At 39.3% G+C, this 24,187-nt stretch overlaps 2 protein-coding genes across 10 annotated transcripts in view; both read left to right on the top strand.

Annotated features, from left to right (window-relative positions):
• The window catches only part of bun (TSC22 domain family member bunched), a 105,745-nt gene extending 85,311 nt beyond the window's left edge, over positions 1-20,434 (top strand). For 8 of the 9 annotated variants that reach the window (XM_017080313.4, XM_036817225.3, XM_036817220.3 and 5 more), the window contains one exon: positions 17,758-20,434. In XM_017080313.4, coding sequence (XP_016935802.4) covers positions 17,758-18,231 — 474 coding nt within the window. In that variant the 3' untranslated portion in view covers positions 18,232-20,434. Of the gene's footprint in view, positions 1-14,776; positions 15,366-17,757 lie in introns of those variants that run through there. The other variant, XM_036817265.3, reaches the window with a different exon arrangement.
• A 1,371-nt stretch (positions 20,435-21,805) lies between these two features.
• On the top strand, positions 21,806-23,680 carry LOC139354330 (uncharacterized). Its single transcript, XM_070998556.1, is given in 4 exon segments — positions 21,806-21,829; positions 22,900-23,149; positions 23,152-23,226; positions 23,229-23,680. Coding segments are annotated over 4 exon segments (801 nt in total).
• The last annotated feature ends 507 nt before the right edge of the window (positions 23,681-24,187 follow it).

Genomic DNA, 24,187 nt, shown 5'->3' with positions numbered 1-24,187 from the left:
GAAAGAATATAAGAATACAGCCATATTGTGTTTGCTTTGAGATAATTATTGAAATTACTCAACTCAATCATCGAAATGAAATTGGCTTTGGGGCAGCTTTGTATATTTGTGTGACACATTGCTAGACAAATCTGCGCCTTTGTTATCTTTTTACTTTGAGAAGTCTGAATATGACTTTTGTTATTAAGAACAAGTTTATTTTTACTCGCATTACATTTTTCCACAGGTGTAGCCTCAATTTGATTCGGGAAAGTTCTCTAACCCCCAGCAGATGTCGCATATCATTCATATTTTAGGACACTTCCCATTTCTTGATCTGCTTTATTTCATATACACATTATGCATAGTATATAAACTCATTCCGTTCGGTTCAGTTGTCACGTAGTGGACATGAGCACACAGATTGCGGATTACGGACTGCGGATCTTACGGATTCTGGCGTATTCCTTGGCTGACTCAGAAACAAGAGATGATTTTTTAGTCATTTGTAGCCTACGCCCAACAAAGGCGCGTCAAATAAAATTTAATTTATTTGCAGCAGTCTCTTTGCGACAGTCTTTTCCTGTTTTACAAATGCAAAGTACATAAAAAATAAAACTGAGACGGAAGCGTTTTGCTTCCTTAAACAATCGTTTTTATTGTTGATTTTCCTTTTATCACTTATCAATCAAGGCAAGTGACGTCACGGATTTACGTTCTTTTGCTCATTTCTTGGTTTTTTTTTGCCCGCCGTATATGGAAGTAAATTAAAATGGTGATAAGTCCCAGAACAGGCGATTGCAGTTCTATGAAGCACAATCTCTAGCCCATATAGTATATAGACTGGGAATACTTGACAGCCACGCTCCAATTTCTGCGCTAATCATTTGCCTCTTCAATCAACCGTCGATCGATGAAGAAAACAAGTTTTCCTCAAATAGAAACAAACATAACATCAAACTTAGCGCCAATGATTAAGAGTTTCTTTTCGTTCCGAGTCTAGTGATAAGGTTTTTAGGTTATACCAATATTAAATAATTGATTTGAACTGGCGGAAAACAATAGGAGCGGAGGGTAATGTAATACACTTATCAGCTAAAAACGCTAGAGTAGATTCTACTCAAGGTAAGATGTAAGCAAAACCTTGATGGGTTATCGTTGACGATAATTTGAAGGTTTAGCTGGACTTATCGAAAACCTTATGTGTCGAAGGTTAGTTTATCACATACATCCCCTTTCTATTTGTAATTTCTCTTTTCTAATATTTATAAAGCCCAATGAAAACGAATTTCTCAAGCAGCTTTCGATTCTTCGTAATTCGAAAATAATAAAGACCCAAAATATCCTAACCAATCCCAACAATCAAAGAAAAAGTTGTGAAAAACAACAAGATAACGATGATAAGTTGATTTGCTAAGACAACTTAATGACTTAATGACATTTATGAAGCTTTATTTCGACCAATGTGCGGATCGAATGGCTTGACTTTTGTCGAGCCCCTGACTGGCTGGCTTTATTCCTCAACTTTAATGAAAAACAAAATGCAGAACCCATAAACAAGACCATAAAAAGCATGACAGATAAGATAAAAATAAAGTAAAAAAAACACATTGGCCTGGTCGGGTTGTGCTGGGTTTTTACCACTCGATTTGTCCGGAGTCTCGTATTTGTGCAAGTGTGGGGAGTTTCAGCTAAGGCGAAGTGGGAAAACAAGCCTAAGAATAATGTTAAATAATTTACTTTTCCTCGACAGCCAGACATCAGCCGATAAGAATAGCAGACAATCGGACGGTTAGGGGAAAACAACGATATCTGCTGATTGCATAACATAGGCTCAGGAATTGCCAGAAAGGTATCTATAGGATGGGTAAACATCGGTCCAAGTCTGGTTCCAGGTTCCAGGTTATAGGCTGTTTACCTTTGGCACACAAAAGCGTGTTCTGGCCACGTGCCTTTCGGTGGTCTTTCCCTGATCTCTTACATGATCCCAACGGCGCTGGAATCACAGTTGTCCGAAACGATTCATTTACTGGTCTGTCCAAGTATCCATAACCAATGCTCAAGTAGGTACAAGTTATCATTATCCATCTCTGGCTGTATCATGATCTATCGCCCAGTCGGCCTAATTGCATTGACAATGCGCAGCACCGCAATTTTAAAACAATTGACGTCAGAAATCGATACTGTATTGTGGGTCGGTCAGTCAGTTAGTCGGTCGGTCGTTATTTTCTGAGCCCAAACCGTTCGGGCTAATTAGACGTGGCACTACAGCAAAGGCTCCCGCTGAGTCGCCGTTGGCGCTGCGTGTCTATCAGACGATCTAGTCTGGTCTATAGTTTATTACTATGGTTCTGGTGATGGACTCGTGACTCAAGACAATGCACGATAAACCATCGGATGAAGTAAATCAGTTGGCCTGAAAAGAAACACTACTTGATCCCAAATTATATTTTGGTGCGTGCAATTTAAAAGTAAATATGAAGGGTAAGGAAATGAAAAGTTAATAATTTTCATTCGATATTAATCGATTATTATCGATTGCTAATCGGAACTTTTGTAAACTTCAGAAATACGTTTAATCGGTTAGCCCAGTTAAGTCGAATAATTATAACATGCCGTTTTCTGTTAAATAACACTTAAATATAAACTGGTACTAACTGTTGCATCATTTCCACTAGAACACATTAAAAGCCTTGCATTGGACTTTGTAACAGCCACCGTGCTGACGTCATCTATTCAATCTCAAATTGCGTCACAGCGTGCAGTATCACAATGCCCGGATGATGATCTCTGCGCTATTGTAATGCATAATACATGTGGACACGTCTTACACGAATTCCCCCAGCAGAGAATTCTTTAGAACTCGGAGAAATTTGATTCTGGCCTTTGTTTTTTCTTCCCCCTCCGTCGAGGTCGGCGACTTTCAATTCACGCGAAATGCAAGAACGAAATCGGTGGGAATCGAGGGGAAATAAGGCAAAAGCAGTGGCACAGAGAAAGGTAATAGGCCAATGAGCCAACAATTCACAAACGGCGATGAGCTCACCCCTCCAACCTCCCACTCCACCAGTGGCGAACTCCTAATGACTCACAAATGCCACAATTTAGCGAGAAAATTTCACTGCAATTAGAGTTCATGCGAGCAAAGTTCCCCGAATCGAACTTTGTGTTTCAGCAACCTTGAAGGCTGAATCCGTGGGTGTTTTGCAATTGGGTGTGAAGTTCGGGTTTTTGTCCGAGAGGTTTTTGTTTGCAACGCGAGCCTAGTTGTGCTAGGTTGAAACGTGTTTCGCCTCTGGCCGCCTGCCTGCCCCTTCTAAAATCCAAGCTAAACACTCTCAGGCAGACCAGACGTTCAACATTTTATTTATTTTTGTTTTTTTTTCGCAGCCAGACGAGATAGCCTTTAGTTTAAGTTGCAATTGTCGTTCGAGCTGCCCGTTGTTTTGTTTGTACGTGCATTGCAGCTCCAAAAGTGGGTCAGTTTTATCGCCAATACATGTCTATATGCCCATACTCACACTTGTATAGACCCGATGCAGTTGATTTTCGTTTATGTTGGCTGCCTGTTGCCAAGCGCTCTCAATTTTCATAAAATACAAATGCAAAATGCGACAAACTTTGGGTCTGCGGTCGTTCCTGGAAGTGCACTGTGAGTGTTTGAAAACTATTAAAATAGATTTTATTTTATAAAGTATTAGTGAAATTTGACTTCCATTGCACTTGGTGTTGAAAGCACAACCTCATTTAGTCCACTTCAACTCACATTAGTAGAGATAAAGCCAAGAATCATTAGGGAATTCTGCTTTATCTGCACACTTTGGGGAATTGGCTTTTGTCTGTGCATTTGTAATGCTTATCAAGGAATTTCAAAATCCCCAAGGGCCGAAATGTGAATTGGACTTTCAGTCTATTTTTTTTAGTTATTGCAAAATATCAAATAATTAGATTACCAAAGAGGCGTGTGTGTGGGTCTGCTCAAACGAACTACATATTATTTTCATTGCATGTATTAGCATACAATTAGCCAACAATTTGCCTGCCAAAATATTTTCCTCAATATCAAAATTAATTAGACATCATCGGCGCATCACAAGGTATAATAAATTTGGTCGGTTGCTGTTTTCATCCATCTCTCTGCTTTGGCAGCCAGTTTCCTGTCTGCTTTAATGCGGAACTTAAAAACCACAATAAAACTGCCTAATGTTTGCCAAAATCATTTTCTAATTCACAACACTTTGACTTTCAACCAGATATTGATGTGGTTTTTATTTTTCTCTTGGCAGTGTTAAATATTAAACAAGTTTTGTGAACGTCACAAACTGGTTTGGCTTGCGGGTTAAATAAAAACGAAGTAAAATTAATAGCATTAGGCGCAGTCGTTCGATTTGAACGTTTTGTCTTCGGTTAATCCCCCAGTCGGGCATGCCAATGTGATAAATGCGGCTTAGATGTATTGACCTTTGTGCCATATACGCTGAACTCTAGCTAATATCTTCCGTCTTTGTTCGCTACACGCAGTCGAGCGAGAGGAATCATTAAAAAAGCGCTTTTAAAATGCAGGAAGCAAAGCTCAATGTATTCTTAATCGCTTTTAATTTGCAAACATGTGCGCCGATGATAAATCAAGCAAAACAAAAGGTAATCAAAAGTGAACAAAAGTAAGCACAAGATCAACCCTGAGAAGTGTGTTTCAACTTTGCTGTGGGCAGCAGCCTCTGTCCTAGACCTTCCCGCCCTCTTTGACCTTTGAAGTCGTCGTCAAACTATATCCAAAATGTTTGTGGGAGGTGTGTCAAATAAAGAAAAAGAAGGCGTGCTTCAGCGAAACGATTTCTCCCCTCGGGTAAACAATTATTTTTTTGGCCCATGGCCTGTGTGCCACTTTGCACAACAACTAAATATGTCAATCAGCTGTCCACCTGTCACACACAACTGTACTTGACAACCACTAAAGTTTTTCGATTTTTGCCCATTTTTTCGATTCTCCAATTGTGTTGCCAGGCAAACAGCAACTCGGCAAATTATTCGTTCACGCAAAAATTGTTTAAAACCGAAATGAAAATGTTATTGGGAAAATGACAAAAACAGTTGCTGACCTAATTATATATTTTTTTGCCTGGCGAAAAAGCTCATAAAACATACAAAAATTAACTAAAAACGCTATAAATAAACGCGAGTTTATATTTTTGCTAAAGCTTTTATCTTTCGCTGTTATGCCTGCCTGCATATACATTTTAAGTAATTTATTATGGTTAAATTGATGGCAGCAATTTGCCTGGTTCAGGGTCCGATTTGTGGATTGGTTTTCGGGTTTTTGGCGGCACTTGCTTTCTAATTGGGTTAGTGACATCACAGTGAGGGAGCTAAAACCAGTTTGGCAGAGTTTAAAGTTGTTCAATTGTGGCTTGTTTATAGGTTGTTTATATGTGGGCTACCGAATAGATTTGCCAATGAGTTCGACGAGGGATATAAAAACGGTTTAACGATCTCAGATAAGCTTCAGGTTTACTCAGAGTCAAGGATGGTTAACTTTAATTTTGATTTCGAAATTGAGATGATAAAATCGTAGTTTTAATTTAAGTTTTGTAACTCTTAAAAAATACCCAGTTCTTTAGGAGAAAACATTAAATATATTTTAAACTATCATACAAATTTTAGACATAAAATTTACTGCTTATATTTTCAAATTAAAAAGATATCTTTCGGGGAAACCCCTTTTAATTTTTCTCTATTATTTAATCAGAGCATTAATCATTGACAAAAGCCGAGACAGAAACTATTTATAATATGCGCCTACGCCGGTCTAATCCGGCCAATTAAGTTTTCCATTTTAAAATATTTTCAAGTGCATTGCTGACATAAATTGATTGTAAGTGGCAGCGCCATCGACAGATTTAAATACATGCGTTAATCGATTTCGGTTGAGGTGCGACTTGTGTTGATTTTTTGCTTCTTTACTCTGGGGACCTGTTTGACAACTTACTTGCAAATGATCTGAACTGGACCCAGCTGATCTCAGATCTCGGATCTCAGCTGAGTTGAGAAAATCAGAAATGCGCTGCGTGTGCGTGGCGTGCGCGTTGGCAATTGGCCGAGACACACCTACCTGCCTTACCTGCGAGTCCGCCGGACTTGTACACACGATTTAAATTTGGCCATGATCGAACACCAACGCGAAACGCGTTTGGTCCGAGACACGGCGATCTCTCTTTCTCTCATCGTAAACTTAAAAAAGATTTTGCAATTGATGATTAATGTGTGCGTTGGCTTGTTTGTTTGTTCCCTGCCTTTGTCTTGGCTTTATTTTTGGGCCTTTGCATTTTAATTGACACCAATATGTCATTTGAAACAACGCGAAGCGAACTGGCAATTTGAGGCCCCCACAGAAAGTTTATTCCGACCTAAGCATTTCTATTTTGCTATGGCCGGCCCCGCCTTTGGTCTCTACAAGCGCTACGAAAACAAAACGCCAATAAATATATCAAAGAGATATGTGTGAGTTTATATCTGTGTGCTGAGACCCCCATATAAAACTGTGGCGACTTTAGCTTCCGCATTATAACTCATCTAAAGACCTATTGAGAAACATTTGTCTGACCAAGAATGGCGGGGAAAATTCCGTTTTAGAAACTCCCGATGAACTATGTCAAAATGTTAGTTTATTTGGGAAACATTCCTAAATCTAGAAATAATTCGGTGTAATTAAGTTTCTTTCTTGATATTGACCCTTCAATAAATTTATTCGCTCGTTATCACTGGTTCATTTGGAACAATAACCGAATCAAAACGGATCCATTACAGAGTTAAAAGTGGTTATTTCTGGCAAAGTGCCGGTTAAAAACCCACTTTAAATCAATTCATAAAATATATAAAGCCAATTAAATTGTCCAGATATCAGGATTGAATCATAAATTTTTAACCATTTCCATAACATGCTTAAAGGCGAGAAAACAAAAAAATATTTCACCGCAAAAATATTCCGCGGAGCATTTTACTATATTCCCAGAAATTTATTTTCCCGTTGACAGTTTTATTTATTTGTCTAAGAAAAAATTCGACAATAATTTTGTTTACACATTTTTGACACTCTTATTCTGCTTCTTCTCTTTGCAGGTAAGCAAAACAAAAATTCATAAAATTAGACAGCAAATTTTGTTGTTCTATGGTCGGCGTAAGTCAATCAGTTAACCCATATATGTACATTGTACATATATGCAAACATTTGAGTACAAATATATATTCTTTGAGTCAGTTAAAATTATTCCACACACAAATTGAATAAATTCCAATCAAAACAGAAGGGGAAAAATGAAAAAAAAAGAATTCCACACAATAATTGAAGGAATGGAAATTATGTTGACATTCTTGATCACTTCTTGTTAGGGTGGGAGAAATACACATTGCCAAAAATAAATTCGGAATATATATAGCAAAACAAAATAATTAAGCTATTTCGCGTTAGGATCGTTCCTTATTGCCAAAATATATCATCCAAACAGAGCACGATAAAAACAAAATACTTGTTATTGAGAACGAAGACTTAAGTACCCTAGCTATGAATTCTTCTATATGATATCACTGCTATTCCCAAGACGCATAATCCTTTTTTATGGGGTATACAATAAAGTGCGAGTAAGAAGAAGGGGAGCTGAACTATTTTTCCGAAAGCTATAAGGCCTCTTTTGGGTGCAGAACACTAAATAGTAAACACACAAATCGAATGATACTCACACACAGACTTATATCAAATAGTGTTATTGTGACTGCCTCGATTGGCCTTGAATAATTCATGATTATTTGAGGTCTTTTTTCGCTTTCGAGCTTTAATTTTTCATTAATGGTTGTTTTTGTGGGGCTCTTCATTTTGTATTGTTTGTAGTTCTCTTTTTTTGTGATTCCTCTTTGTTCCGCTTATTTGTTTACCAAGTTTTTAAGACCCTTTCGGCATAGGTGGAAAAAAGAACTTTTGATTTGCGACCAAAATATTTTTTAGGTTTAATCGTATTCTGGGAAGACACAATATAGACGAATATCCAGGGTTGCTATTTTATATTTGTTGCCCGTTTTCATTTTAAAACTATTTCTCATAATAAGTTGCTATGGACCCAATCATTTTTTTTAAAGATATGACCTCATCCTTTAAACAAAAAAGTTGACCTTATAACAGTATTAAAAAAGGAAAATTGGTTTATGCTTCACTTATTTCACGAAATATATGTTAATATTTTAGTTTGTATTGCGTTCCATGTCACCTATTTCTATTAGGTTCATTTTATGAGTAATTGGTTTTTGGCGTGTTTGTCCTTAACCCAAAAGTTGTCGCCAATTGTCAAATCAATTTTCCGAAACTTTTTCAATTAAATTGTAGTACAAAAAAATGGTCACAAGGATGAGAGGCAAAAACAAATTCTATGCAATTTCAATGAGTTTTTATTATTAAGCCAATATAAACAAGATAAAAAGCAAGAAACAAACAAAAAATAGAAACATGGGGAAAATTCAGGTCAAGATGAAAGTCTATTCAACCGAATTGCTTAAAATAAACCAAGAAAATGATATATATACGCGAGATATATCGTTTATATAGAAAGGACTTCCAAGCAATATTAGACAGATACATATAATTCAGCGTATAAACCTTGAAAAGTCGAGACATTTTTTTCGATGCTTGACTCTTGGCCAGAAGTTAATTAGCAACACGTGCCGGTGGTCGAATCTCTTTACAACAAATTCGTGCGCATTCGAATGCAATTAGCGGTCGGGCCCCTACCTGAAAGTATCTTTGTCTACCTGGGAGTACTTTCAGTGGGTGACGACGATCGACCATAAAACGATTTAATGGCTCGCCGAAACTGCAGCAGCCGGCCGATTTAAATGCAATTTGCACTTTTATTTTTATCTTTTTCGTGTCCGGATGGCGCATTAGTTTCACATGTGATAAGTGGCAAAGAAAAAAGTATTTGAAATATCTTTTACGACCTGTTGCTGGAAATCCGGAAGCGTTAAGGAAGAAATAAACCAAATCCTGCCCAGCAATCATAAGTTTAAACGATGTTAATCCATTAAAATCTATAATATATGCTTTTATAATTTTAAAATTATTTTTGTTGTTCCACTAAGCCGTTGAATCTTTTAAGATAGCAATCGGGTTATGGAAAGACAACCAAATGAATGGCGGATTTTAGTAAAACACAAATTGAAAGTGAAAAAACGAGAATGTCAGCCAAAAAGAACCCTGCACAGTTACAATCGCTGCAAAAGTAGTGCCAAGAATTTTTTTGATAAGGCCAACCACTGCACCGTCCATTTTGAACCTATACATCTATTAGCTCGACTAATTCAATCGCAAGCGACCAAATCCCTATCAAGTTGGTGACTTTAAAGGGCCTTGGAGGGGTCGTTGGGAAGGCAACCATTCTATAGTACCTCCCAAACTATAACATATAGGGGAATTCTATTAATATCTAGGAGTCCCGAATTCCCAACAATTTATCTAAATCAGTGGATAACCCAAAAGATTAAATACTCGGACATTATGACATACATATTAAAACATCGCAAACTTTATAAAGGCCGTGCAGGAAATGGAAAACTCAGTAGAAGCGGCGACAAACTAATTAGCCAATCTTTTAAAATAGGAATATTTTTGCTGATTTCCTAGAAAACTATTTTTTATACCATTAAACAAATAGTTCCTTGACCAAATTCAGGTCCCATGTATTAGTTTTTAGTTTCTATCTCCCTGTTTACAGTTCCCAATATCTCACAATTTCGCTCACCTTTTTTTTTGCTGATCACGCCACACCTGTCGATCATCTGTTTGCAATTTCCGAAAATCGAATTTATTTTTTTGCTGGTGCCAAATAACGTCCCAGACAAATGTTTGTCATAGTCAAAGAAAGGGAAACCGTTTGATGGACGTATTGACAGACAGCTGCTTGGACTTGCACCGGCCGTTATGTACGCACAAAAATATATAGTCGTTTATTTGTGAGTAGGCCTCTGGTTTCAAGGTGTTCCCTTGGCCGGTCAACACAAATAAAGGCTCTTATCAACTGAACAAGAAAACGGAACTACAAAATGTGCTTATCAAAATACATAGGCAAATGCCAGCTAATCGCGAACCGAAACTTGTTCTAAGCAGACTCAACTCAACAGCGAATTCTTTGTTTTGATTTTCATTCGATTTTGTTGTTACACAGCTGCTGACGTATGGCTGGCTGCTAAATGGCGGACAATTGAAATTCATTAAAAGCGAATCAAAAACGAAAATTGTCAGAAGCAGCGTTCTCCAGTTAAAAATCTGAACCGCTATCAACCCATCTGCTTATGACTCGCCCTTATCAGCTTGCCTATATGTCTAGCTGAACTGCGAGCGATTTATTTAATGTTTTTCCTTATCAGCCAGCTCATCCCACTTCCATCTTGCGTGATTCGCTTGTCCAAAGGCAAATAGAACAAACATCTTCTATGGAAATAGTACGTGAAATCATTTCCTATCTCCTCATTACCACCAACAAAGTTTGTTTACCTCAAAAACTGGCCTATCAAGGAACGGGAAACGAGATAATATCAGCAATGTGTAAGAATAGTTGCGTGGCTCTATTTTGCGTAGGCTTGTTATTTTCCTTAAAGATATTTATACATTTTAAATGATTTATTGAAACTAGGGCAGAGATGGTTCATACATATACCCCACGATTGCCTATATATTTTAGACAGGCGCGTGTCTCGATGGCCATCATTTATTTTGAAGGCACGTGTATGGAATGGGGGCAGGGGATCATCTGTTTAAACCGCGCTCTCACGGAGTCTTATCAATTTGTACTGAGCCATTAGTCGTTGAAATTGTCTAATTGTATCTATCAGATACTGATACTGAGAGATACACGCAAATGCTTTTTTCTTTTCAATATAAGGAAATCACTAATCAAAACGTTTTCTGTCGATTGACCAAAGTAAAAAATGACATTTCTAAACGAGCTCAATAAATTGTATTTACGGAAAAAAAGATGTTGAGGGAAAAAAGGAACAGTTGGAATGTGGAATGGATGTTGGAGAAAATTGGAGAGGAATTGTTGAGATTTTGATCGCATTTTTAAGGGATGTTTTGGGGGATTAAATGGTTTTAATACAAGTATATTTGAGATGGTACCCCGAGTAAATAATTTGTTCTTTAATAAAATGCTCTTCATTTTTTTATGGCCATTGGAAACTTACTAATAAATTTGAATAAAATTTCCACTGAGATCTTGAGGATCTCCTCTTGAGATCTTAGCCTCTTGAAAAGTCAGTCGAACGACTCTAGAGATATGAGTTGTTACCTAAAATATAAAAAATAATAAACAATACTTTTCCACTGCCAGTTGATATCTTCTCTATCTATCTCCCCAGTTTTTGTCTCTCCCTTTGTGTCGGACTCTCTGAGTATAGGAAACACTTGTAAATTTCCACTGGGTCTGAGACTGCCTGTCGCACCTTTCCCTTTCCCTTGCCCCACCCACACCCTTTCGGTATTAAGGTGTACCATTGGCTACCACATTTGTTATGGATTGTATATTATGTCGGAGACTGCGGGACGACCCAATTTGCCCTCCTTTACCCCTCGCTCCTGGTTCTCCCGATTTATTGCCCTGTTTTTGAGGATTGCAACTTAGACAACCTGTCAAGCGGTTGTTGTAGGTTTTGTTCGGCGATAACCTATCTTATCAACACTCGGTCCTAGGGAAACCAATTAAAACTCGTTGGCCCCAAAGTCCAGTACCAGTACTACAAAAGCAATTGCCATTAAATCTACGAATTTTCCCACATATGAAACCCCGTAGATCTTCTAACAATCTGACACGCGCCGCTCAATGAATCAGAATTAATTGAGCTGCATGAGAAAAGAGCTGTTTATCCCAATGATGACACGCTAGAAATGTTGAAAAATAATCAAATGCAAATAACAATGTAATATTTTGTTGCTTTAATGTTTACCTACTGATGTATTTTAAAATATTAATATCTTTATATTGGAGCTTAGGTTTTTTTTTTTACTTTTAAAACATTTATAACCCCTTGAAATTTTAACTATTTTGAGTTTAATTGATGCCAGATTTTTTATATTTATTTAAGATGTGCTAATTTGTATAAATTATTTTAAAAACACCCCGCAACAACAAAAACTCACCACATACATACGAACATGTGTTCAAAAATCAACAACGAAATCAACATCAGAAATGCTGTAATTTTCCACACGCTTTTCTTTTTGATTTCGCGGACTTTTCAAATATTTTATAACTTTTCCGCATGTGTAGAAATTTGTTATGAGAGTGGGAGAGAGTGGGATGGTGGGATGATTTGCTCCGCTCCACCCACCCCCCGATTTTCACCCTTCTTTGGGATGTGGTCAGGCTGTTACAAAACATTTGGACTTGTTATTGTTGCTCGCTCGCTCTATCTCAGTTTTCCTCTCGCTCGCACCACCCCCTTCTCGGGCGCGATTCAATTTTATTGATTGTCAGACTCGGCGACTATTTCGAAATTTTCATTTGTTGATTCAAAACACACATACAGAAACAAAGAATGTGCATTGTTATTGTTGTCTTGATTTTGTATGCAATATGTGCGGCACTTAAATGCATATTGTGTACATATACAGCCAGTCGTCAACAAATGCATGCAAAAACTGTGTGTACAGAAAAGCTGTTAGAACTGACACAAGCCAGCCGTAGAGGAAAGTTTTTTGAATGGCTTTTAGAATTTTCCGATTTGATTGAACAGTTCTATAGATGCCTTAGAAGCAATGGCAATCACACTAGCTAGCCCAAAGTATCAAACCTAACTACTAACACTTTTTGATGACTTATAACTTTGTGAATTACCAGATATTGAGTCAGTAGGGTAGGTTAGGTAAAAAAGAATACAAACTATCTTGTTCGTAGTCCCTTTATGGACTTCTAAATATTTTTACTACATAATCTTATATTATGAAAGTATTCCCTTTTAATCTCTTAAAAACGGAATCGATTTTCTCCATTAATGCATTTAGAGCCTCTTAAGTTCCTTAAATACTGAAGCAGTCGCCCAGTTTCACTCAGCACTCTCAGCCTCCGAAACTCCCCTCCACCACCCCAAAACCCCACCCAGTAATACTCCCCACCACGACACAACCCATGACAATCCCAACTCGGTCTCATCTACGCAGTTTGCGTAGCAATTAGGGAACTTCTCTTCCTACCAACCCACGATTGTTGACATATTATTTTACAGCATGCCATTTGTTTATTTAGATGTGCATTTAATTGCTGTTTTCTCCGGTGTCGGCATTTAAAAATATTCTCCTCTTTCATTTTTCTTTCATAATTTTTAACGCGGATGTTTGTTTCATTTTTTGTTAAACAATTTGTTGTTGATGCGTCGCATGCCGCTCGTCGAGCTTACTGTTGGTTCCTATATACATAGATCGAAATCTATATGGCGTGTATGGATTGACAGAAAACGCTTCCTTCAACATGCGCGTGAAATCGATACGTTCTGTTCGTTTTTGTTTTATTGTATAAATTTTGTTCTGCGGGTTTTTAGTTTACCCTCTTCTCTCTCTTGAGCCCTTAAATATGTTTTGTTTGTTGTTGCCGAAAAAAGGGAATCGATTGTATGTCAAGGCTGGGGTTATATAATATTTATGCTGGTATATTATAATATATAAACCTCTGATTTTGTTAGAAAATATCAGTAAACTTGAAAGTTTGCTTGCAACAGCTCTTGGTACAGATTTTACGAAAATGCATGAGGTGTTAACCAAAAATTTTACTTGGTGTGGAGACCAAGGAAAAAACTTTCGTATTGCTACCCTTTCAATTCCCAACCATAATTATGTAAAGTCATGAATTTTATCGAGGAATTTTGTTTACTGTTTACTCCAACCGACTTAATTCGGTTAGGGGGAAAACGCAATGCGCAAAAGGTAAGAAAACCAACCCCACACACTCACACATTCCCAGAGAAATGCCGAAGTAATCGAAAACCACCGCGTGGCAAGCGAAAAAGTATCTACAAGAACGTCCCATCAAAATAAAAATAAAAAGAAATAAAATATAATAAGAGAGCGAGCAGAAGAGCTGCTGAGCGAAGCGAGTGATAAACAAAAGTGTCGTAAAGTTTTTGCGTCGCAGTGGCTGAAAAAAACATATGTATATTTTTCAAATAACAAAAAACCGGCTGGCTGTTCGGAAATTCAGTCAAACATTTTGGCAAATGAGCAGCCCGAAAGCCAAATTTATATATGTGGATTGAATAAATAGTGGAAGTCTTTGTAAATTGATGAGAAAACAGTGGGAATGAGTGGCGCGTCAAAACAAACAGAGAGTATCTGAGTATCTTTGTATCTGGCAAATGCTGATGGATATATCTATAGGCGGCCAGATACAGATACACATGAGAGGGTCGCCGCAGAGAGAGCGCGATTCGCAGTGCGCAACGAGAGAGCACGGCTCTCTTTCACTCAAAGGCACTGCCATTTTATATGAAATCCGCACTAATTGCACGCAGACGTTGAGTCGCCATTAGCTCTCTCCGCTCTCTGAGAGTTTGATTACACTTGCGTTTTGGTTGGATTCCTTGAGAAATGCCAAAAAATTGGGAATTTTATAGGTGCTATACCTAACCCTCCACCAGTTGGTGGGGGTGAGATGGACGTTGTCTCCCGCTCTCTCGCTTCGACCAGCTCTCTCTCAATGTATCTCAATGTGGCCTGGCTCTCTCCACTCAAAGGCACTGCCATTTTATATAAAAGCCGCACTAATTGCACGAAGACGTTCAATCGCCAGTTGAACTCGCAACACGCCACATCGCCAAGTAGAATTGGCACCAGTTTTTTATACTAAAATACAAAAAAATTACAATTACTTATATATACCAACTAAAAAACAGAAAAGCCAACCAGAGACTCGTGAATTATATTAATTCGTTTTAAGCAGACGCAAATCGCCAAAGGCAGTAGTTTTAATCGAGAAAAGCTCAAATATATCGCAAAAGCTCTGCGCCGGTCTCGTAAATCTCACAAAAAGCTAAACTTTGCCATACAAACACAGCCCGAAAAAGGCCTGAAAAAGCAAGAAAGAAAAGAAGTGAAAATACAGAAATACATTTTTCAACCCAACTGTGATCTGATCCAACTGAAACCGAAACAATAACTGAAAAGTGCGAGTGTGGGAGCAGAAAGTCTCCGAAAAAGAAACCAAAAATTATCGTATTCTTATAAAAACCCCTCAAACCCAAAAACCAAAACGCCAAATATGATGGGCACAATGTCGCTGCGCCAGCCAGAGAATTGGCTCTACGAGATTTGGCAGAAGGGCTACGACAGCCCCTGCTATGTGATGGTGCCCAATGCAAAAGTATGTATACCTTGCAAACCCCTTCGAAAAACCCCAGTTTACCTTGACTAGATGCAATTCTATCGATTTTTTCGTATTTCGTGAGGCTGCGCGCGTTTTCGTGGCGATTTTCTGGCGACTTTTCAATGTCGTCAAAGGCAACCAAGAAAAAAAAGAAACGTTATTCGTGTGCTGTCACTTGTCAATTTATTTTCGCTGTGCCATTACTCTAACTTAAGTGCAAAAAATGAGACACCACTTCCCCTGCTTTGAACAAAAAACAAGAAGAGGAGCTGGGTCCTTTGTTCTCTACACAAAGACATATTATTTCTACCTAAGGACCCCCGACAAGTGTACCAAAAAAACCTCAGTGCGGTGTCCGCCATGTTTGTTTGAGAAATGCAACCGAAAAAAGCAAACTGAGAACTGCAGGAGACCTCGAGAGAAGAGATATCTCTGGAGAAGCGCGTGACCTGACCCCAGAAGGCAACCCAGCCCGCTTCTCCAGAGGGCAGAGGTCTCTCTCTGTTTCTCAGCCGAGAGTGTGTGTATCTCCCCCGAGTGTGTATAATTAGCATTCAAATCGCTTACCTGAGCCGGAGTTATCTTTTTAGCAGATAACCCTTATGCCTATCTATGGAGATTTTCTCGAATCCCCTTTCAGATGGTGCAAAAAGCCGATAGAGACCCAAAGAATGGTTGAAAAACAGAAACTGTGGCACACCTGCCCCGTTTTTGAACAACAATTTAATGATTCGGCCCCCGGCCTCACCCTTATATGCCATATATTTGGTGTTCACTTATTTTTTGTGCTTTTTGCACCTCATTGTTAACAGGCCGAAGCGGTATCAACCGGTTTGCATTTGCTTAAAGCGGTTGCTATTGTTGTTCGAACTCGGCTTTTGCTCCCCGATTCGACTGCCGTCTGCTACGAGTTTTATCAAATCTTGTTTTTCGTTGCGTCTTCTAATTTTGGTTATTTTTGCACTTATTGATCGGTCAAGCGGGGGACCGTGTGTGTGGGTCTAAAAATACAGATTGGTATTTTTATAAAATTATTTATTAGCTCGCCTCGAAACAGGCGAAAAACGTGCAAAATATTATTTCTTACGATGGTTTTTGGCACTGTTGCCAGAACATGCGACTCTCCAATGGCTTTCCATGCCTCATGCTCATGCTCTGCAGATATATACCCACTTTATAGCGTATAGAATTTGAAGTATGACTAATTGGCAAGAGGCGTGCGAAATGTTTGCGCGGTTCAGAGTTCTCGAATAAAATGTATATTTATTTTGGACATTTTTGGCTTGCCTTGCCAGCGATTTTTAATGACAGGATTTCGGAACGCGCTTTTGAAGTACTTCCAGTTTCATATCCTTTTGCCGATTTTGTGCGTTTTTCTTTGGGAGATTTTTACTTTCAACTTTTATTTTTTCTTGGGCTGGCTGAAAAAACGAGGCCACAACAACAAGAAAATGTTGAAAGAAATTGTTGAAAGTGAAGACGACGAAAGCATCCGAGCTGCCTATTTATAGAGATCGCAGTGGAGAGTCGAGAAAGAAAGAAAACTCTTTCGTGAAACGGAACTGCCACGGGCAGCCTTTCCTAACCAAAACCAACCGAGCCCCCTTTCCCCACCCACGGGCTCTTTTCGTCTATTGACATTTCACATTAAACATGGGAAGAAATCACCTGAACACGTGCGGCTAAATGCACAGAGGAAAAAACGAACAGACGCCCATGCGATTATTCTATACGCCTGCACGCGTTTTCCTATCGGCCGCCTCTTTAATGGGTTTATTAAATTTTCACAAGGTGCCTCACAGCCAGGTGAGCCGTGGATGTTGTGTGCCGATTCGGTTTTGTTTCGGTTTCGGTCTCGGTCTGGGTCTCGATGACGTGTTCTGCGGCGGTGGCATTGACAATGACACGAAAGCATTTGATTCTTCGGGGAACCATTTACATTTACATTTACCTTTGCTCGGCAAACAAGCGAAATATGCAACGCGAACACGCCACATTGGGCAAACATTCGCCGCTGGTGCAAAATGTGATTTATGAATGGCCTGAATGTCGTGGGCAATGTTAAATCTCTGCAATGAGTCAGAGCCACCATGTAAGGCGTATTTACGAGTGGCAACAGATGTTAGATGAGCTGAACTAACAGAGGGTTCCGGTTAATCTGTGGGGTAAATATGAGGGATGGATAAGATTTGCTTTACAATTGGGGGTATAAACTGGGGATTACAGTCCCTTATAAAGGGATGATTAATGTAGAATGAACTGACTTATGAAATATTGTTATCTCCTCTATAATAATAGACTGGCAGTTATACTACTAGTTAGGATTATTTTAATATTGTATTGAAAACAACTTACTAATCACAGCTTTCTCTTTGCTCCCCCCTTTCAGGATCTGGTCAAGTCGCATCTCATGATAGCGGTGCGCGAGGAGGTCGAAGTGCTGAAGGAGCGCATCTCCGAGCTGATGGACAAGATCAACAAGCTGGAGCTGGAGAACAACATTCTCAAGTCGAACATCCCGCAGGAGACGCTGCAGCAGCTGCAGATGCAGCTCCAGATCGCCGCCCCCCCGGCCACGCCCGCCATTCAGGCGGCACCGGCGGTACAGAGTGCCGTTGCCTCGGCTGCCGCGGGTCAGGCAGTTCAGGCCGGTCAGCAGCAGGCCGCTGGAGGGGTCACGGTGGCGGTCACGGGCGTGGCCACCAGTCCGGCCTCCGCGGTGGTCCCCACGATCATTCCCAACGGCAGCGCCGAGAACGGCGGCAGTGCAGTCGAGCAGTCGGCGGCAGCGGCGGAGCAGCAGCAGGTGACCTCAGCAGCAGCGGCAGCAGCGGTAACCACCACAAACGGTCCCATGTCCTAAGCTGCTGTGGCCGAAAACACAGTGTTTGTTTTTTAAGCGCCCACGCTCTGGCATGTGGGGGAAAATGAACGTTTTTTAAGAATGAAAACCGTAATGTAAACTCAGCCTGGTCTCTTTCCTAGCCGGAGGAGACGGGGCCGAGCAGAGCAGCGAAAGTATTAGGTCACTAACAACAACAACAACAACAGCAGCGGCAGACTCGCCACCAACTTGTTAACCCCATGTTGGTTGGGCTAACCTGCGGTTAAGGACTGTTATGTTGTTGCTGGCTGTTAAGAAGCTGCTGCAGCCGCCGTTTTGTTAATTTCTCGATTGTGATATTTGTTTAACACACATACAGACCACACACATGTACACACACATCCAAAAAAAACACACACACACTCACACAGATAGACTGCACGCTAACAGCGACTGCGGCTGGCGCTGTTAACGTCCTCTGTTAACAGGAGGCGAAAGTATAGGAGTCATTTTTAACATCGCGCTGCTGCGCTTCCACTTTTTGTTTAAACTTTTTATTTTTGTTTACCCGTTTGTTTCCACGTTGTTAACGCTACGAATAAAAAAAAATTGAAAATCATAAACAAACACACCCAGAACACACAACCACTCACTGAGCTGGCTGCAAAACAATACTTGAGGAGAGTAGAATTTTCGGCCATCGGAGAAAAATAGCAGAAAAAATATACAAATCGATAATGTGTAATAGAGTGCCAGGGAAAAACATGCAGAAGAAAGAGAAGGACAGAAGGGAAATTAAATGAAAAATATGTGATAATTTGCATTGTGCAGTCAGAGACATAAGATGTAAATTGTAAAAAACAAAAGCGAACCAGAGAAGCGCAGGACAGGAAAGTAGGATTCAAATTTCCAAACATATTCAACATTGATTGATAAATACAAATACAATTTAATGAAACAAGAAAGGACAGCTGCTATTTTTATAATTTACTTTTAATTCGTAATTTTACTGTAAAAAAAGAACACAGCAAATATTAACTACATCATAAATATAAATATGTTTCAAATTAAACAAAGCGATAACAAAGCACGTAGAAAATTGTAGTAATTCTAGCATATTCTCAAGCTATATTAAAAAAGATTTATAGCTTTTCAAAAAGAACATAAAGAACAACAACCAAACAAAATGAAAGCTTATCAAAATTGTTTGTTAAACTCTTAAACTATCTGCAAATCGAAGAACCCAAATATATCTGTAAATATTGTGTAAAACTAAAACGAAAATTGAGAACAAACTTCTAAAGTCACGATGTTGAAGATCCAATGCAAAGAATATGAAAACAAGCAAAACAACAAGATGAAAAGCTAAATTTGTAAGATGAAAAAAACTCGTCCTATTTTTGTTATAATTATTTAGTCAATAATTTTGCATTAACCTTAGTTTGAGAACTCCTCGGTGTTTAAATGAAATCTGTTATAGGATTTTCTCCACATTATATTTTTGTTCCCCTCCCGCACTCTACGACCGACAAACCCAAAGGATTAACCATGAAAAGAAGCTGAACTGCTGCAGCCAAGAGATGGAAGTGTGAATAACTGAAAGGGCAAAGCTCTCGAGAGGTACTTCGCCTCCCAGAGTGGTCCCTGTCCGAAGTTGACCGCCCCGTAGACGCCAAGTTTTGTAATGCCCAAGAGCACTCACTCATTTGGGGGCAGGGCATAAGATCCTGCCCCAAAGACAGAATGCCAAACACAATGCAGCCTGCGGAGACTCAAATTGTCTAAGGTTAGCGTGGATAATACAAGAAAAACGAATGTCCCACATCGGTGAGGACCATCAAAAATGATCGCAGAATAAAATGTGAAGTAGAACCAAAAATAATACTCCAACTAAAGTGCCCAAAACTAGCAGTCTACGGAGCGAAAACCAACGGAAGGACATATAAGACAGACAGACGGACGGACGGACAGACTATTGCCATCCCCCGATCCCACATTAATTCTGTTAAAAGTATTCCCCTTTTATGATTTTCTTATTCAATTCAATGAACCATCATCATGCGTTTTATGTTTAGGTTTTTTCCTATGAGTTTTACGACTTAAGCCTCTTTTTAAGCTAACTATTAATTTATTAATTAGTTTGTAAGCGCAAAAATAATTAAAATAAATCTAAACAAAATAACTGCAAACAACCTATATTAAAATAAAGGAAAAAATAAAATTATATTGAAAACCAAAATAATCATGACTTGACTTATTTTTAGGGAAAGATATCTGGTGTATAAACTTTTCCAATTTCAGAATGAGGATCCCAATAAATGTTTGCGGGGACCAAATGTTTTTAATTTTGTGAGACCCTCAATTCGGAAAAATTCCCCTTGGACCAGTAGATGTCTTCGTATCTACTTAAGTTTGGCTACTACTGAACACCAGTAAGCGGGCAGATGGAATAGCTTCGCTCAGCCTATGGCGACACACGTAGAACTGCGTCGTCACACACACAATAAGCTGCCCCGTGCAAATATCTCATACAAATTAAAGACAAAATATCGTTGTGTTCCGTTCCGACCGCTGAGATAGTCCTATTAGAGCTAGAGTAGTCGGCCAACCCATACCCATATTTCGTATCAATCCAATTAAATAACTTGAAGATAGCAGTTTAAGTTGGACTATGCATTTGTCAACATCTTTTTACATTTTCTGTGAGGGACTTTACACCACCTCCGCCTAAAAGTATACTTCATTTTTTAGTATTCACTCTTCGCGTAAAATTTACTTGCCGCTTAATTACAAACAATCACATTTATTTCGTCCAATGTATTGTGATACATTATCAAGATGGTTTATTCAATGTTGAAGTTAAAGTCTAAAGTACAATTTCAGATAAAACTTGGATCTTGGCTACGAATAATTTGACTGATGGGAAGCCGTAAAAATACCTACGAATTGAAAATATAGTACTTTCGTCTCTATTGTTTCGAAACTTTATCGTGATGGAAAGTTTTGAAGTTTGTGTTCGTAATCTACAGGAAAAATCCTTTCAGATTTTGTAGTGCTTGTTCTTGGGACTTTTTGTCGTCTTGTGTTGTTTGGCTTTTACTTTTCCGAACGTTCTAATGTTATCTGCCATCGAAATGGCATCTAAGCGATATTTATAAAATGTAAATCGTAATTATACCCTTTACTGGTATACTGAAAAAAGAGCATTCTAGAATCGACGGATAGTACGTAAAACGTAGAAGGAAGTGTTTCCGACTCCAAAAGTATATATATATTTTTGATCAGGATCACTAGCCTAGTCGATCGAACCATGTCCGTACGACCGTATTAACTCTGTCATTTCGGAAACTCTAAAAGCTACGATTCTAGAGATTCCAACGCAATGCAAGTTTGTTTCGTAAAAGTGCCACACCCACAAGCCGCCCAAGACAGTGGCTCCTGCAGTTTTAATGCTAAAAAAAACATTTTACCTGAAATGTATTGCTTTTGTCAATACCAATGAAATGAAACAAAACAAGGAAGAACGCTATAGTCGAGTACCTCGACTATCAGATACCCGTTACTGAGCTAAAGCCACCAAAGGGAAATGGAGATATGCAAGCAGTAAAGCGAGATGAAAATGCGCCACCTACCGGCGGTAGACAGATTGAAGCGTTATGGTCGTTAGACTAGGCGTGGTACATTTTTTTGGATCAATCGATAGGTATTGACGAGCCCAACACATTTCAGTTAAAATTTTTTATCTATCATGAAAATTGTGGGCGTCACAGGCTTGGGCGGTTTGTGGGCGTTAAAATGGGCGTGGCAAACTTGTTTTTGGGTCAATCCTTAGGTATTGACGAGACTAATACATTGTTGGCGTTAGAGTGGGCGTGACATCTTCACGTAACAAACTTGCACTGCGTACAAGGCTACGGAATCTAAATCTGAAATCCCAATTCTCTATCTTCTATAGTTTCTGAGATATCCGCGTTCATATATACGATTTTTTGAAGTTTGTGGGCGTTAAAGTGGGCGTGGCAATTCGTCGAAAAGTATGTAACAGGCAGAAGAAAGCGTTTCCGACCCCACAAAGTATATATATTCTTGATCACGATCACTAGCCGAGTCGATCTAGCCATGTCCGTCTGTCCGTCTGTCCGGATGAACGCTGAGATCTCCGAAACTATAAAAGCTAGGCTATTGAGATTTGGCATGCAGATTCCTGAGCTTCTTACGCAGCGCAAGTTTTTTTTAGCATTTTAACTGGAATGAATTGCTCTCATCAATACCTATCGATTAAAAAAAGTTTCCGCCCACAAACTTCAAAAAATCGTAAATAAGAACGTGATACCTCGGAAAATATCAAAAATAGAGAATTGGGATCTCAGATTTAGATTCCGTAGCCTTGAGCGCAGCGTAAGTTTGTTACGCGATTATGCTACGCCCACTCTAACGCCCACAAACCGCCCAAATCTGTGGCGCCTACAATTTTCATGCCAGATAAAAAAAGCATGATCGAGACTGATTCTGGGCGCATTCTTTTTTAATGCACCTGGAATATTGGGATCTCTGATTTTGATTCCGTAGCCTTGAGCGCAGCTGCATGCATATCTCCATTTCCCTTTGGTCCCTTTAGCTGAGTACCGGGTATCTGATAGTCGAGGTACTCGACTATAGTGTTCTTCCTTGTTTTCTTATATATTTTTAATTTACTTTATCGAAAAGGTTCCAGTTTTTAGGGTTCCCCGTACATTGAAGGACAACTCTCACTTCCATGGCATTGATGGCTTTAAGGACGTGGGTGACTATCCGGATGTGAGTGAGCTGCGGGACCAACTGCAGCAGGAACACGCCATGAATGCAATGTACAGGTTGGTTTGCCAGAAACCCAAAGAAGTGGACTTTCTGCTCTGCGGTCTTACTAACTTTGCCAACTGCATTAACCTCTCCGGAAATGAATTTCTGGAAAAGATCGGTGGGTGTACATAATGGGAGGAAAGAAATATGGCCGCGGCAACATCATAAAGTGTGCCGAGCTTAATTTCATGATGGAGGATTGAAGGAGCCAGCTCTACTCGTAATTCTACCCCGGGAGCCCAGCGTCGAAGAAGACTTCTATCTGCCACTCGACTGGAGGCTAATTGTTTTGGGGTCCGTGGACCATCCCTTTGTAAAACTGATGAACATAGTGGAGCGATCCATGATAGAACCCCGTGGGATCAAGAAATGGCTCAATCCTGATGCCGTTCTCGCAGCTGCCTATCTCTTTCCAGAAGCAACTATTGCTGAACAGCTGGACTAACATGCCACAGTGAAATTGGCTGGCTTCCACACTCGTGACCGGAAGGTGCTAGATCATCTGCGAGGCCGTCGGGTGGATGCCATCCATGGAAAGAAGAGCAATGTGCGCATCATAACGCACCACAATAGAGAGCCCTTTCAGACTATTATGTCCTGGACGGGATTTCTTTCAGAGACAGATATTTCAAAGCTCTGCAAGCAGTAACAGACAAATGCTCAATCAATCTGAAACCCATTTCAATTTGTACAAGATGAGATCCATTAAAAATATATTTTAAAATAAAACAAGAGAAAACGGTATAGCCTTATATAGCTCGGCTGTTTCCGTGTTTGCACACTTCACCAATGGGAGACGCTATAGCGTCTATTCCTTTATTTGCTTATACATTTTTGATGAATAGTCCGACTTAAACAATTTTTGTCATGTATATGGGTGTTGATAATAAAAGCAAAATCCCATTTACAGTTTTGCAAAATCTTCAAAAATGTGAGGGCTATACAGGTTATGGACGTTAGGGTGGGCGTGGCACTCCGATGAAACGAACTTGCGCTTGCAGGAACCCCAAGAATCTTTATGCTTAATCCCAACATTATAGGTCTTATAGTTTCCAAGATCTCAGCGTTTATATGGACATACGGACAGACGGACATGGTCAGATCAACTCGGCTAGTGGTCCTGATCAAGAATATATATTCTTTATTGGGTCGAAAA

This window comes from Drosophila suzukii, chromosome 2L (genome assembly GCF_043229965.1).
Source record: "Drosophila suzukii chromosome 2L, CBGP_Dsuzu_IsoJpt1.0, whole genome shotgun sequence".
NCBI lineage: Eukaryota > Metazoa > Arthropoda > Insecta > Diptera > Drosophilidae > Drosophila > Drosophila suzukii.
Note: the sequence above shows the minus strand (reverse complement) of the source record. Positions and strands in the feature narration are given on the sequence as shown.